Here is a 16,081-nt window from a genome sequence, read left to right as displayed (position 1 = left end):
ACTTCAATTTCCAGTTTTGCTAATATGACCTGTTAGCAAAACTTTGAAGCCTTCTTCCTACTGTGTATGCCCTCCTCTCAAACAGTTCTAGGGCAGGCCATCTATTTTAATCTTGTTTTTAGGTGTGCACACAGTTTATCTATCACCTTAAATTGTAATAAGATTGGTGAGCTTCTGTGTTGGAGACCTGTAAATTGGCAGATTGCCTGGCACCTGGTATTTCTGGGTCTTAAAGGCATTTCATTCTAGATTGTCATTGGCCTTCATTAAAAGCCACATTCAAGATTAACCTTGAACATTCTTCTTATGGTGACTTCACTTATAAATCTACCTTCCTTCATGGTTTTTTGTTGTGGTAGTCTCAAACATAAAATACTTCTCAAAACACCTTTATCCAAGTTTAAAAAGGATTTTAATGTATCTTGTTTGAGATGTCCATTATTGATAGAAGTATTTTCTGTTTCATGATGTTCTTATTTGAATCTTTGAAACATTGTTTTGGATTGGGATTCAATACTCCTCAAATTCAGGGTGGAATGAGATGTAATAAGCAAAGGATAAGGTATTCGGTTTGTGTCCTTGACTACTTTTAGATTTTTTTTTTTAACTGTACGTATTAATAGACTTTCCTCTGCACATTCTTGAGTTTATCCTCACAACAGTCCAATGAAGTGAGGAAGTACATGAGAACTGAAGGATGAGACTTCCCAGGGGAAATACACGAAGTATTCCCCTTCCCAGGGGAAATACATTCAATAATGGGAGATATGGGCCACTGGACTGATTTTTTTTTCTGAAAGGATTAGATGCTGTCATATTTATTCCTTAAGCAGTAGGAATACTGCAGAGCCTGGGCTATTTCTACACATAGGGAAAGGAGTTATAATATGACTTTAACTGATTAAGAATTGTGTAAAAGTATGGTATGCATATGTTATGTTATAATTAAAAGAATCAATGTCACAGGGGAAGGAAACATAAAATAATTGAGCTAACATAATATGGCTAAAGATTTACAATGTGACATTTTGTCCAATCAATGCCATGAATTATGCTTGTGTCAAACATAAGTAGTAAAAATATTTTCATCAACTGATTCATTACAAAGTGGCTTTGTTCTGTAATAAAAACATTGATTCGATGCAATATATTAAGCCACAGGAATTCCAGCTTAAATGGTACTCGGGTGACACGCCATATTGTGTACACGTCAGAATTATGATTAAGTGATTTATACTCATACCAATTGGCAAATATTTCCTTTCCTGGCCCCTCCCCCTAAAAAGGTTATTCATTAGAACATATCATTGGATTCCTAGACTATTGAGAACATTTCAGATTCATGCTTGATATACCCTTAACCCATGTGATTTTAGATATTCAGTGTTTTACAGTGCAACCTGTTCTGGAGGAGCATCCCAGATTCAAAAATAAACCAGTACCTGATCAAATTATAAAGTATGTTTAGGTCTGTGTGATAAATGTTGCTGTGAAATGTGTGTGAGCCTAAGTCCAAGGAGCCAAGTTATTAATTTATGAACACAGCCCTCTTTTTGGTAAACTGAGATTCAGATTTCTTCCTCACTAAGGATCTCTTTTCCTGGCATTTCTCAGAAGAATGTTAGCTATTTTACATATGACTGTATACTTACAAGAAAAAATCAATTTACTCAAGGTATCAGGGCCAAAATCTGTATAAACATTCTTTTGCTTCAAGTCAAGTTGGACTGCAGTTTGTATGGCAAAGCAGAATTGTGGCATACTTTGCTTTTTTTATCCTGCTGCAAATATGGGTTTCAGCTTAGCCTCTAATACAAACAGTAGATAGTGATCTTAAGGATGATTTTCATAGATTCATAGATGTTAGGGTCAGAAGGGACCTCAATAGATCATCGAGTCCAACCCCCTGCATAGGCAGGAAAGAGTGCTGGGTTCAGATGACCCCAGCCAGATGCCTATCTAACCTCCATTATATTTGTAATATAATGACTTGTTTACATATGCACAATGCAGTGATTCTCAGACAGGATGTTATGACACCCAGGGGTGACATGAGATATTTTGAAGTGTGTTATGGAGTATGATGAAGTCCCTGTCTGGCCTCTCCCTCCTCCCCCCCACCCCCACTACCCAGCCCTCCGTGTGGGGACATGAGTACTGTAATCATTTAATTCTTTTTTTTTAAATGGGGTCTGGCTCAGTTCACAAAAGTTATGAAGAGAGCACAGAGTCTAAGGAGGCTTAGAACCACTGCCCTGTGCTTTGTGGTTTCATAATGAAGCAAAAGTTTAGTGTCCAACTTCTACTGAACATCCATGGTAATTGTGCACCAAATTCTCTTTCAGACTCCCAGTCTATTATTATAGTACCTGTTTTGGAGTTCTCTTCGCCTCCAGAAAGTGTTGCAACACTCACCTCCTCCCCCCCCCCCCCCCCCAGTTACTGAGCCAGCTTTTGTCATTACTTAACAATTATAGTTCACTAGCCTATGCATGGTACTCATTAGCCTTCAGTAGCCATAAGATGCTCTCCTATTTTGCCTTATTTTCCTAATGTATTTATCAATATCCGTTTTCTGAATCTTTCCTAAAACTCATCCTTTTCTTAACTCTGCTGTCATCTGGTTTTGCTGTACAGATCCCAAGGTGCCTATTACTCCAGATCAGCTTTCTCACTCCAAGTCTGACTTGACTTTGCCCCCCCACCCTCTCTCCATCTCCTTACTAGCCCTTCTCTAGCTTACAAAACTTCTGGCTTTTGTTCCTGAAGAATGCCTTCAGTCCTAGAAAGTAGCTTGTCCTCTCCATAGCTGGGTCCTGCTCACCAGCTCTCCCTATAGTATCAGTATAGAAATTGCAACCCATTCCAGGAGAAGTAGGAGTCCCGTGCAATAAATACGATAGAAAAATAAGCATAGATTTTGAAATCTAAGCTGTGCCTTCCCAATTTCACCCTGTTTTTAAAATTGGTGACTGATAAACATCCTGTGAATCTGGTCCTGTTTTGACTAGAGTGCAAAATGACTTGGTTGACAAAGATTATTGAAATCCCTGTGCAGAGAACACATTTTTTTCCTTTGTAATTATGCATCTCAACTGTAGAACTAGTCAGACTGTGTTGCATTTTCTCTGTACACACTAGGAAAGATTTATTTTTTAGAAGAGTACTTGATTATGACTATATTTCTTAGTTATATTATTTGATTTTAATGTATTAGTTCTTCTAAACTACATCAAAATATATGTCCTCCAAGGGGCCATATAAAGTGATTTGCCTTGGTATAGAAGTCTCTCTCTTTAATCAGTGTCACTTACCAAAGAAGTTAATTTTACTGGTTTTATCAGGTTCAGGAATCAGAAGCTCCCATGAACAAGTGTGGTCAGACTAATATGTTTCCATAATCTGCCACAGTAGTGTAATTAGGGGCGGGCACAAGGACACCTGGGTTGGGCACCAAGGTAGGAAGGGCTCTGGAATTACCCCCAACCCCCACTCTGGCAGCACTGCTATGCTGGGAACTGCTTGGTTCCTGTTGCTTTAGGAGCAAAAGAGCATGCAAGGCAGCAGCAGCTCCACTGGGACTTCTTTGAAGTTCCCAGAGTAGATAGAGCTACTGTCCCCCTCCTGCTCTCCGACCCTAAGTGCCTTCTGCCCCTACTCTTGGGAACATGTGTCTCCTTCACTCCCTCCTCCCACTTGCTGCCCCACAGAGTGCATCTCAGGTGCCATCTTGGCTTGTTACATCACTTGGCTGCCAAAATATTATTTGGTTATTTTTGAACTACAGTCTGAGAGTACAAGTGTAAGTTGTGGACCTGGAGTTATGAAATAATATTTTACTCTGTACAGTGAATCTTTATTTGGCTTTGCTTTAAATAAAATTCCTATAAATAAAAATTATTCCCTCTTCCTATGAGGAGAAAAATACTTAAGGGCCAAGAATACACATTTTCTCTTCTATCAAGTTAAAAATCAGTGCTCTAGAATAATAATAAGGTGGTTAGAGGGAATATTTATGTTCTTCTTGCAAGATAACAGTGATTGAAAATTATTCCTTAGCTCAGTAGATATACAATAGATGCAATTATGCACTCTGTCTTAAAAGTCTAATGCTACAAAGTTGATTTCAAAATTCATGTTTTCATTATAAGAGATGGCTGTTTATGGTTTGATGTTTATGACTAGTTATTTTTATGCATTGCAAGCAGTTTTTATGGAAAATTGATAAACTGATTTGGCATTGGTAGCAGCTGAAAAATTGCACATTTCAGTTGAAAAGATGATTTCTATTCCGTTCCAATACCACTTGATGCCCTGTTAATAGTACATGTGATAGGCATATTCTGGAAAGCTTGCACATACAAGGTGACCCCTCCAGGCTTCAGCTGGATCAGGTCTGTGATGGAACATAGTATGGGTGAAGAATTTGTCTCTTGAGCTGTCAATGAAGACCTTTTTCATGCATAATAAATTCAATTTTAACTAAAAAATTAAAATGAAATAAAACAAAAAGTCTACTTCAATGGTAGGATCTGGCTATGCCTAAATTTGTTTTACATTAATCTTGTATAAATCTTTCAGCTTCTATAAGTCCAACTATGTGCAACGATTTCACTATTCAAGACCAGTCAGAAAAGGATCTGTTGACCCAGAAAATGAATTTGCTGTAAGTAACTCTTTGGAATGGGAGTGCCTTTTAAAAATGTGTTAGAGGTGCTGTGGTAATGAATTAGGAGCTAGCTACTCCAATAGCCACTTCCAGCTTCTTGCTATGAAAGCCCTTGTTTCCAGATCTGAAACAAGACCTATTTTTGTTACATAAAATTTAAAAGAAAAATGTAATGAAAATGGTGGGGGGAAGGGCTCCCCATTTCTATAATATAACCATACACTTTTCCCTGTATTCTCATTTGTACATTTTACATTACTATTTGAATGTTTAGGTAAAACTTTCAAATAAATACATTAAATACGATCACATCAAACAATGAAGTCCTCCTACAACAATTTTTCAATGTTAAACAAGACAAAATGTAAATGAATAGCAATAAAATGTGTTGCCACCAGTGCTTGGTAATGGTTCTGTTTATAAGGTACCAGTATTATAAGGAATGTAGATTGTCTGTTTTCATCAGTCACTTAAAGTGTTAACAGAGCTAGAGTTCTGCATATACTATTATTACTTATATCATCTGTTTAATTCTACAGCTACAAATAATCTTCATAGTTTTAATATACTGTGAGGTCTCTGTGACTATAAATTATTATTTTATAGTGTCATGTAAGCAGTGAGGTAAGTTTTCATACTTTTGCCATATAAATAATGTTTTATTGGTTATGCCATAAAATTATGCTTTCTAGTCTGTATTTTCTAGTCAAATCTTTATGTTAAACCAATACAGTTAGGAAACTGGTAGGAGTAGCATTTTTTCCAGACTTATCCAAACAGCTTATTTCAAATTTTTATGACGCACTTAAATTTTACCTGTGATATGATCAGTAAGATGAACCCTAGCATCATATAAAAGTAAGGCTGGAAGGGACATCTGAAGGCCACAGAGAAGTAGGGCTAGTAGGGACTTCCAGAGGCCATCTAGTCAAACCCCCTGCCTGTGGGCAGCTTATGCCTATCCAAACCATATAAATCCTTGTCTAAACTACTATGAAACTTACACAGGCAACCATGACATAAAAGCACAAGGAATAGCACCCTAACCTGCCACAGATAAAACAGGGGGAAAATGGCAGATAGTGTCCTGCTGCTGCAAGGGTTGTTAAAATATGCTTGAGAGAGCCCAGTTATGATTGGGATCTGTATAACTTTCCCAAATCTAGAAATAATGCCAGACCCCTGGCAGATGTTAAAATAATGGTGCAGTTGGGATCCGAGGAATTTTATGCCCCATCCCAAAAAATCACACTTTCTACCATACCAGATGTGCATGGCAAAATGAGCGGTGTTGGGGATGAGGCATAAAATTCCTCAAAACCCAGTCACACTATTGCAGATCGGACAGGGAATGACACTGCCCCAGATCTAGAGACTGAAATATCAGGATTGGGCATTGGGAACCAGGAACCGGAGATACCCCTAGCCCAGTCCCCAGGGACCGTGCCAGGCTGGTCCTGACATGGCTGATTTTTGGCGCTGTCTATGCTCAGTTCAGGGTCTGGTTCTAACCTGGGGCTATCTGAGGCCAGTGCTGACAAGAAGGTGATTACATCAGTCCCAAACAGTCTTGGGTGCAGTTTAAGACCTGAAGCTTTACAGGGCTGATGCCAAAAATCAATTGATAGTTGATTCTTGACAGCGTTGGGCAGTCCCACTTTGGAACACAACACATGCTATATGTACCAGTAGCAAAGGAGTGCTACGTTATATGGGAAATATCTTTGTGGTTGGTTTGCCAATTTAATGGAATCATAAATTGGCTAAACATGTAGCATATTGTAATTTATGGTGCAGTTAATGCAATAATGAAGCCATAACTGTAATGTCTGCTAGGGGCCTCAGGTGGCACAAACTCAAATATTTGTTCTGCTTTGAACTTTAATGTGCTAAGTCAGTAATGCAGACAGGGTCTTTTTGTGGAAAGGAGAGGTTTGTAACAGATACTGCCTAGAAACCACTTGACAAACCATATCTGATTAATCCCTGTAAAACAGACATTTCAGGAAGGTAAATATTAGTATGTACTGTAGACATGTGTGAATTGAGATAGTTAAACTGTGTTTGCAGTTCTACCTAGTAAAATTCCCACTCTGTCTACAACTAGTTCAGCTCAACTGTTAGCAATAACAAGAGGAGCATAGGGTACATGGTCTGTTAACATTTTAATCCACTCTGTTGTCCAATTCCATTAACAGCAAAATGTGGCTAAAATGCTAGCTGCCTTCTATGACACTATTGCTAGTGTTAGTTTTGGTGACAAATTTTAAGAAAATGCAGTCCAGTGCTGAGAAGGCCAGAGTAAGTGATTTAGCCACAAAGATACACAGTTGGGGCATAGTTAGGAATGGGTGTTAGAAGATTCAATATTTATTTTGTTCCTTAGTTTGCATATACTGAGCTTTTATTTCGAAATCAATAAACAATTTATGCAAATTACCATGCTAGATTCATTTTACAGCACCTGTTTATGGAAAAAAATGTGCATATTTTTGCCTATTTTAATAGGATAATATTAACCAAATTTTAATTAGTCTGGAAGACTACATTCTCAATTCTGAATGTTCTCCCTCCCTCTCTTTTTTTCCTAATAGTCTATGTGGATTGAAAGAACATCATTTGTTACAGCCTACAAACTTCCTGGAATTCTGCGTTGGTTTGAGGTTGTCTCAATGTCACAGGTGTGTATAAACACGCTAAGTATTCCGGTATATGAATTAGTTCATATGAATACAGTATTGAGCTTCTATACAGATTGATTTTGAGATAAATCATTCAAGACATTGCTTTTACCAGTGTATTCACCTTGTTTTATTTTTAATGATACATACAAGACTACCACTCTGAACCCTTTGAATTTCACCAGTATATATTATTTTAATTTTGGACTTCACATAGACATGGACAGATGTGCACCTTTACTCAAGTACAAAAAGTTATTTGTTTATCAAAATATTTTCAAAGTCAGGTCATGTTGGCAATGTAGTTATGACCTTGTTCTGGATGGACCCAAACCCTCAGACCGACCATAGTAGATAAGCAGATAAGAATAATACAAGTAATTCTCTAGCAGATAGCAGATAAGAATACTACAAATAATTCTGTATACCTACCAGCCCTAGGAGTGTCATCAGAGTCAAGGTACGACTGGCCAGGACACAGGCTTCACTCTGTGGTTCTCTCTTGAATGTCAGATGTCAGCAGCCTGGAGGTTGGAGGCCAAGGCCCACCCTTTTGTCCCAGTGGGGTGGATGAGAAGGGCTGGTGGTATGCCTTCTGTCCACTGTGCCTCAGGTTACTCCCTCGGGGACCCTTTTCTGCTCTAAAGTCCCTGCTTTTTTAGTCTTTCTCCCTCCTGATGACTCTTGATCCGTGGGCATCACTGATTGGTCTTTCTGTGGCCGTCATACTGTCCACACACTGTCCTGTCAGCATATTCCTTTGTGCAAGCCCATTACATGCACACATTCTAATTTGGGTTTTCCCGGTCTTCTCCTAATTTGGTCTGTTCCCCCAAAACCGGAAATCCCAAGGGCTCCACTCTTGGGCCTTGTGAGCTGGTGCCACCTTATCTCATGTTATGGAATAGTGTGATATATGCCCATAATTTCTCACTGTATGCATCTATCCATTGGCCTTGTTGTTTGCCTATGTTAGATACCTGTTCTACCTTGAAGGCTGTGAAACTGTTTGACAACCAGGACTTTAGAAATCAATTAACCCTTGGCATTGCCCTGGACCGTTTCTCTAATGTAAATATTTTTTACCTACAGCCAATTCCCCAAAACAAATATCAAAATACCATTTTCTAGCCATCAGGTCAGGGTGTATGTCTTTTCCCAAGACTTTGGGTCAATTACAAAATACAGACTGTTTGAACTGTTCAGGATTTTCTTTTGGGTGTGGAGAGGGGAGTGGTGTATTTGCATTTCATAGTTTCATAGATGTTAGGGTCAGAAGGGACCTATTAGATCATCGAGTCTGACCCCTTGCCCTGGGCAGGAATGAGCCAGGTGTCTGTCCAATCTCCTTTTAAATATCTCCAAGGAAGGGGACAGCACCACCTTCCTTGGAAGCTTAGTCCATGTTTTGGCAACCCTCACTGTAAATAATTTTTTCCTGGTGTCCAATCTGAATTTGCTCTCTTCCAGTTTGTGGCCATTATTTCTAGTTACCCCGACAGGCACCCTGGTAAACACTGTATCCCCTATTTCTTGCTGGGCCCCCCGATGTGTTTGTAGGTGGCCACGAGATCACCTCTCAGCCTTCTCTTGCAGAGACTGAAGAGGTTCAGGTCTCCCAATAGGACCACATAGGGTTTTTTCTGTAGGCCTCTAACCAGATGAATAGCCCTCCTCTGAACCCTCTCCAGGCCATCCACATCCCTCCTGAAGTGCGGTACCCAAACCTGGACACAGTACTCCAGCTGTGGCCTAACCAACGCCGAATAGAGAGGAAGTATCACCTTTCTAGACCTTTGTGATGCACCTACTTATGCAAGAAAGGACTCAGTTACCTTTACTTATTACCTCATCACACTGGTGACTCATGTTCATTTTGGAGTCAACTATGACTCTGAGATCCCTTTCTGCAGTTGTGCTACTTAGAGTGGTACCTCCCAGGCTGTAGGAGTGTTGATGATTCTTCCTCCCCAGGTGCAACACATGACACTTATCCTTGTTAAACTGCATCCTATTCTGTTCAGCCCATTTCCCCAGCCTGTCCAAATCAGCCTGGATTTGCTCCTTTGCTATGTAGTTTGTGTACCTCCCCGCATAGTTTGGTGTCATCAGCAAACTTGAACAGGGTGCTTTCTACTCCCTCGTCCAAGTCACTAATGAAGATATTGAATACTACCAGTCCCAGGACAAAGCCTTGGGGGGGACTCTGCTGCCCACATTTCTCCAGGTAGAAACCAATCCATCCACCACCACTCTCTGGGTGCATCCCATAAGCCCACGGTTCATGATTAAACTAACCTACATTTTAGCTGTTACAAGGAAACTATGAGAAATATATCATTTCAAAACAGTAAAACTGTGTTTAAGGCAAAACGCAACCATACTTTGAGTTTGCTACCATGTGTTAATGGAGCAGTTCCTCAAGGAGTCCATTTCTAAGCATTTGGAGGATAAAAAAGGGATCAGAAACACTCAGCATGGATTCACCAATGGCAAGTCATGCCTGATCAACCTAATTGCCCTCTATCATGAGATGACTGGCTCTGTGAATACAGAGAGAGCAATGGATATGATGTACCTTGACTTTAGCAAGGATTTTGATATAGTCTGCCACAACATTCTTGCAAGCAAGCTAAGGAAGTATGGGTTGGATTAATGGACTATAACTGGATAAAGAGCTGGCTGGATCATCAAGCTCAATGAGTAGGGATCAATGTTTAGCTGGCAGCTGGTATCAAGTGGAGTGCCCCAGAGGTTGGTCCTGGGGCCAGTTTTGTTCAATATCTTCATTAACAATCTGGAAGATACAATGGAGTGCACTCTCAGGAAATTTGCGGGTGACACAAAGCTGTGGGGAGTAGTAGATACGCTGGGTGATAGGACTAGGATTCAGAGTGACCTAGACAAATTGGGCCAAAAGAAACTTCATGAGGTTCAACAATGACAAGTGCAAAGTCCTGCACTTAGGATGGAAGAATCCCATGCACTGCTATAGGCTTAGGACCAAGCAGCAGCTCTGCAGAAAAGGACTTGGTGGTTACTTGGACAGCTTATAAGTGGACAATATGTTGAATATGAGTCAGCAGTGTGCCCTTGTTGCCAAGAAGGCTAGCAGCAAACTGGACTGCCTTAGTAGGAATGTTGCCAGCAGATCAAGGGAAGTATTTATTCCCCTCTATTCAGCATTGGTAATGCCACATCAGAAAGCATGTGGATAAGTTGGAGGGAGTCCAGTGGAAGGCACCAAAAATGGTTAGGGTGCTGGAGCACCTGACTTCCGAATTCCCTCAACATCTCCTCAGCTTATTTAGTCTGGAGAAGAAAAAACTGATTGTGGGGGTGGGGGTTGACAGCAGCCTTTAATTGCCTGAAGAGTGGTTACAAAGAGGACAGAGCTAAACTTTTCAAATGACAGAACAGAGAGCAATGGTCTCAGGTTGCAGCAAAGGAAGTTTGGGTTGAATATTAGGAAAAAACTTTCTTACTAGGAGGGTTGTAAAACGCTGAAATGGGTTACCTAGATAAGTGGTGGAATCTCCATCCTTGGACACTTTATGGCCCAGCTCGACAAAGCTCTCACTGGAACGATCTTGTTGGGGATGGTCCTGCTTTGAGCAGGGGTTGGACTAGATGACTTTCTGAGGTTTTTTCCAACCTTAATTTTCTATGATTCTATGACTAAGAATAAATAAAAGCTTCTGTTTACTTTGTTCCAGTTCCAGCATCCATTTTAATCTCAGAAAAGTAGATCTCATAGTCATATTTTTCAGTCATCTTGAAGTATTGAGACTGATGATTTGAAATAATCTTCAAGAAATACCTGTAATGAGGGTTCACCAATAAAATAATGCTAATGTAAAAAAAATTAGTTCTGAGAGTACTGCAAAGAGAAGAAGAAATTTATCAAGAAAAAAATGAGGGAAAAGATGAATCAAGAACATAAGAGACGTGTTTAAAGGAGTTAATGAATGGAAGAGTGGCTAACAGCAGAGGATGATAGCAGTATATGATAAAAACAGGAATCTGATGATAGCACAACAAGGAATCCTGAAGTTTTGGAGAGAATATTTTGAAGAATTTCTAAATGCATAGTATGAAAATGAAGACAGATTCGTTAACTATCAAAGTGCTGAATCTTAAATAGTAGAGCCTTTGTTAGAGGAATTACAGATCCCTGGTTAAAAAAAAAAAAATCAGAAATAATAAGGCACCGGGGATAGAATTTTCTAGCCAAATGCCTAAAATTTGGATTCAGAGCATTAAAGCACCATCTTCACAAGATGATTAAAAAGTTCTGGAGATAGGAAAGCTCTACATCATATCTACATAGACTTTGTCAAATCTTATGATAGCACTATGGTCAGTCATTGTGGGGTTTGTAACTCCCAACAACTGGTATGCCTAAGATGTGCATTGAAGGATCAAGGAGTTGCTTGAGAATTGAGTGAATGTTATCAGACCTGATGGAAATCAATAGTGGGCTCAAAGAAGGGGATGCACTGTCACCAATATTATTCAGCTTGATACTTGAGAAGGTCGTAAAAGCCACTGAAGAAGGAAAACAGCTGCAGCTGAACAGGCTGAATCAGGTATTTGCTTATGTAAACAATGTCTGCCTCATAGGAGAGGAAATGGAAACAGTACAAAAGAACGCAGCGATCAGAGAGTCAAATGCCAAAGACATTGGGCTTGCTATTAGTGTCAGCAAAACTAAATATATGATCACACCCAGAAATAAATCAAGATCACAGAAAGATAGGTTTAGGGAATGATAGTGTGCAAAAGGTAGAAAAATGTCAATATTTAGAAACAATAATCACTAAGGACAATCAAATAACTGGAGAAAGCAAGGTAAGAATTTACAGTGCTAATATATGCCTGTTGAGCTTGGATAAAATAGTGGCACAAAGAAAAAACTCAAGAAACCATCTTCCTTCTTTATAGTACAATTGTTTAGCTTATTCTTTTATATGGATGACAATCCTGGATGCTGACAAAGGTGAATGGAAAAAGTGCTGCAAATGTTTGAAAACAAAGGTCATTGATACATGTGATCCAGGAGTGTGTGTGAGGGGACACTTCAATTAGAGCGGCTCCAAGAGGCATTCTAATTAAAGTGCCTAGAGCATCTTGTGTATCCACATCTCCATGCTTCAAAATGGCATTAGGGATGCTTTATCTAAAGCTCATCAAACAAGCTTTGCTGATGCATGAGACCCGGGAGGTTGCTGTAAGTTGGTAATTTACCATGCTCCAGCAGACTTGATTAATCGAGTCTGCTCCGACATGCTGTAATTGCAGTGTGTCGGAGCAGCCTCCCTGCTCACGTATAGGCACTCAAAGTGCTAAGGGAAATATTTGGTGTGGTACAAGAAAATGGAATATGAAGGAGAGGATATAATCAAGAGCTTGTAGATCTTTACAAAAGACCTCATCTCTTGAGCAAGATAAGAGCACAGAGAATGAAATGGGCGTGGTATACTGTGAGAACCAGTGAGAGAAGCACGTGAAGCAGATGTTGGAAGCTGAGGTAGAAGGTATCAGACCTCAAAGTGAACCAAGGCAATGATGGGAAGAGAACATAAAAATGGATCTGGAAGGGACAGGCCAAAAGGCAACAATGTGAAAAGAGATTGTGTAAGAAAAGGAAATGGAAGGCTCTAGTTAGGGCAGTTATAGACCCTCAAGGTCTGTGAGAGCAGAGAGGGAAAGAGAGCTACCCCTCTTATTTTATCACAAAATTTGGGCAAAGGTTTATATTTTATAGCTAAGATGATAACTTGTCTAGGGTAATTAAGACAAAAAATTAATGGTCTTTACTCAATCTTTTAGATATTTCTAATTATACAAAAGTTACCTTAAGTATTTTTGCTATTTTACTGCACACATAGTCAGTTCTTCACTATCCACTTTTAATTTTAAAAAATGGGAGAAGGCTGGGGGGAGTAAAGAAGGAAGAAAAAAAAATGGGCCCTTCTTATTCAAAAAAACCTATTTTCTCACTTCCAACACATCACCAAATAAGATATGTACTTTGTTTTGGGAAAGCAAAATAAAGAAAACAAAAGATTTTTCTAGAGTCCTGCCTGAATTCTGGCTGCATGGAGTGGCACAGAGTCTGCTTGCTAACATTGCTTGCCCTCCCTTTCCTGCAAATAGCAAGGGAGCCAGCCCTCAACAGCCATTCCTGAATCCTCATGCCTCCATTCTTGTGTGGAAATTATCACTTGAAATGCACACCCCAGTTTGAAGGGGATAATTCTTTGGTGAAATTAATGTGTTATGTGAGTAAATATGTTTATTTTCTATGCCTTAAACTATGAAAACCTCCAAGTGTTTTTGTGGTTTGTTTGTTTTTTCTAATTTCAATCCATTGAGTCCCTGTCTTATTTTTTGCTTTGTAATAAAAAAACTAAACTAATATGGAAGTTTTGAATTATTTTACTATAGCTAGAGGAACTCACGAATATTCACAAGATGCACTCACATGTAACTGTGCCAAAAGAAACTTTTTTTTAAACAATATCTGATGCAAAGCCTGAAAAAGAACATTGAGTGAAAAAAAGATAGTCTGTCTTCCTAATCTGCTTGGTATCAGCTTTTTTTTCATTTGAGCTGATGAAATTGCATTGACTATAAAACTAGACAACATTTCAAGCATCAGGTAAAAGAGGCCTAGAGTATGAAAGATAAAGCTTTAAGAGCCTGATTTAGCAGGAAAGAAAAGTAGTTCCTCCTACTGAATGCCAAATGGAAGCCCCATAACACTGCCCTGGGCATTACAGAAGTGGAATGTAAGGTTTTATTGCTGTTTCAGGCCTCTATTCTATATTAAAGTAAAATCCCTCTGCCTTTTATGTTCTGTAAACCTTGGAAAGTAAAGCTCAGGTAGTTCTGAAAATCAAAAATTGGAATTTCATAGCTTAACCAAGCATAGTTTTTATAGCCTAAAACAGAAGCTTTAAGTAGGTTTATTCAGTGGTGTGATAGTACTGCATGCTAAAATTTCACAGTTTCATTAAAAAGTTTGCTAACTGGGACTCAATTTTAGACAAAACTTTTCCTTTCTCATAACTACAAATGGAAGGGATTTTCTTCAGAAATGAAAAAAATGTAGAAAACGTAGCAATTTTTAGTACCAGATACTTATAAACTGCAAACATGTTTGGCACCAGCCATTTGAATTGAAACTTCTGATTTTCATGGAACTTTGGAAAGATGTTTCCAAGTGTTACATTTTAAACAGACTGTATTCAGTACATATACTTTTACAGAAACACAAGTGCACATGTGTACACATACCTACACATGCAAATGGTATAGTCTTAAAGCCCAGATATAAACATTATCTATTTTCCTGCCTACCTGTTATGTTTAATCATTTACAATCTACTTATTATCATTTTAGTATTATAATATACTGTCCTAAAAATGGCTTTGCCTGCAGTAAAATCTGATTTAAAAAAAAAAATCCTTGCTGAGTTACAACCAAATACACCAATTTGAAGAGGCAAGTATGAAACTGTCCAGTTAGGAAGGTGGTAAGAACGAATTTTATCTATGTAACTAATGACACACTATTAAAAAAAATACATTTTAATATATTTCAGTTGTTGCTGTTAAGGGTGTTTTTTTAACTTGTTACCCAGCTTTGAGAATGAAAATAAGCTGATTGGTTTGTTTGTTTGTTTTGGGGGGGGGGGGTTGTCTGCTTTAGCTGTAGTGTTACAGGTACACATCTTTATTTTATTAATTTTGCTCTGAAATTATTTCTGTTCAGACCTTCTACTAAACCCATTTTCATAGATTCATAGATGTTAGGGGCTGGAAGTGACCTCTCAAGATCATCAGGTCCAGTTCCCTGTGCTTGGGCAGGAAAGGGTTCTGGGGTCAGATGACCCCAGCAAGGTGAGCATCCAGGCGTTTTTTGAAGATATCTGGAGTAGGTGATTGTACCACTTCTGTGGGGAGTCTATTCCAGACCCTGGACACGAGGTGTAAAGAAATTTTTCCTTATGTCTAATCTAAAGTGGTCTTCTAGCAATTTATGACCCTTAGTCCTTGTCTTCCCCTGGAGAGCCCTGGTGAACAGGCGTTATCCCAGTCCCTGATATATCATTATCCTGGCCTTTATATATTGATAGGCTGTCACCAAGTCACCTCTGAGTCTTTTCTTCTTCAGACTGAACAGGCCCATGTCTCTCTGAAAACCCATGTCACTTTGAAACAGCTGGTGTTGCTGGCCCACAATAACTGGCCTGTCCTCATATTTTCCTCACATTCCAGCTACACTTTACTCTGGCTCTATGCTCTCCCTCCTCCTCTCTATAACACCCTGCTTTTCTACAACTATAAGAATCAGTGCTTTTTGAACAATACTCCCTGTGCTTGGCACAAGATTTTATTTCCTCTTTATATACTTTATCAAAACTTTCTTGTTAGCTTTTTCTTAGTAGTCTCTGCTCAGGTGTCATCTGGACTTGAACCTTATCATAACAACAGAAAGAGCACTGCAGAAAGTCAGAAACTGATCTGAGTTCTGGGAGTGATGCTGCTTTTCAAAAGCTGATTTCTTTTCCTCTTGTTTTCTGCTGTCTCTTCTCCTTGCTGCCTTCTTACCATCTCCCACTAACAGAAGATGGCAAGCTTCTTTGGGAAGAAGGCAAGAGAGAAGTGCCAGGAAAGTGTCATGCATGCCCTATACCATTCTATATGCAGCACGGGTCTCTCT

General features: G+C 39.1%; 1 protein-coding gene across 1 annotated transcript in view; it reads left to right on the top strand.

Moving 5' to 3' along the window:
- Nucleotides 1–16,081, top strand: part of DOCK2 (dedicator of cytokinesis 2) — a 520,353-nt gene that overhangs the window by 469,842 nt on the left and 34,430 nt on the right. Inside the window, exons 42-44 of the mRNA XM_019487133.2 lie at nt 1,377–1,458; nt 4,582–4,666; nt 7,264–7,350. Of these exons, the coding sequence (XP_019342678.1) occupies nt 1,377–1,458; nt 4,582–4,666; nt 7,264–7,350 (254 nt within the window). The remainder of the gene's footprint in view (nt 1–1,376; nt 1,459–4,581; nt 4,667–7,263; nt 7,351–16,081) is intronic.

Source organism: Alligator mississippiensis, chromosome 9, assembly GCF_030867095.1.
Source record: "Alligator mississippiensis isolate rAllMis1 chromosome 9, rAllMis1, whole genome shotgun sequence".
NCBI classification, from domain to species: domain Eukaryota; kingdom Metazoa; phylum Chordata; order Crocodylia; family Alligatoridae; genus Alligator; species Alligator mississippiensis.
This window is presented reverse-complemented; position numbering and strand designations above follow the sequence as displayed.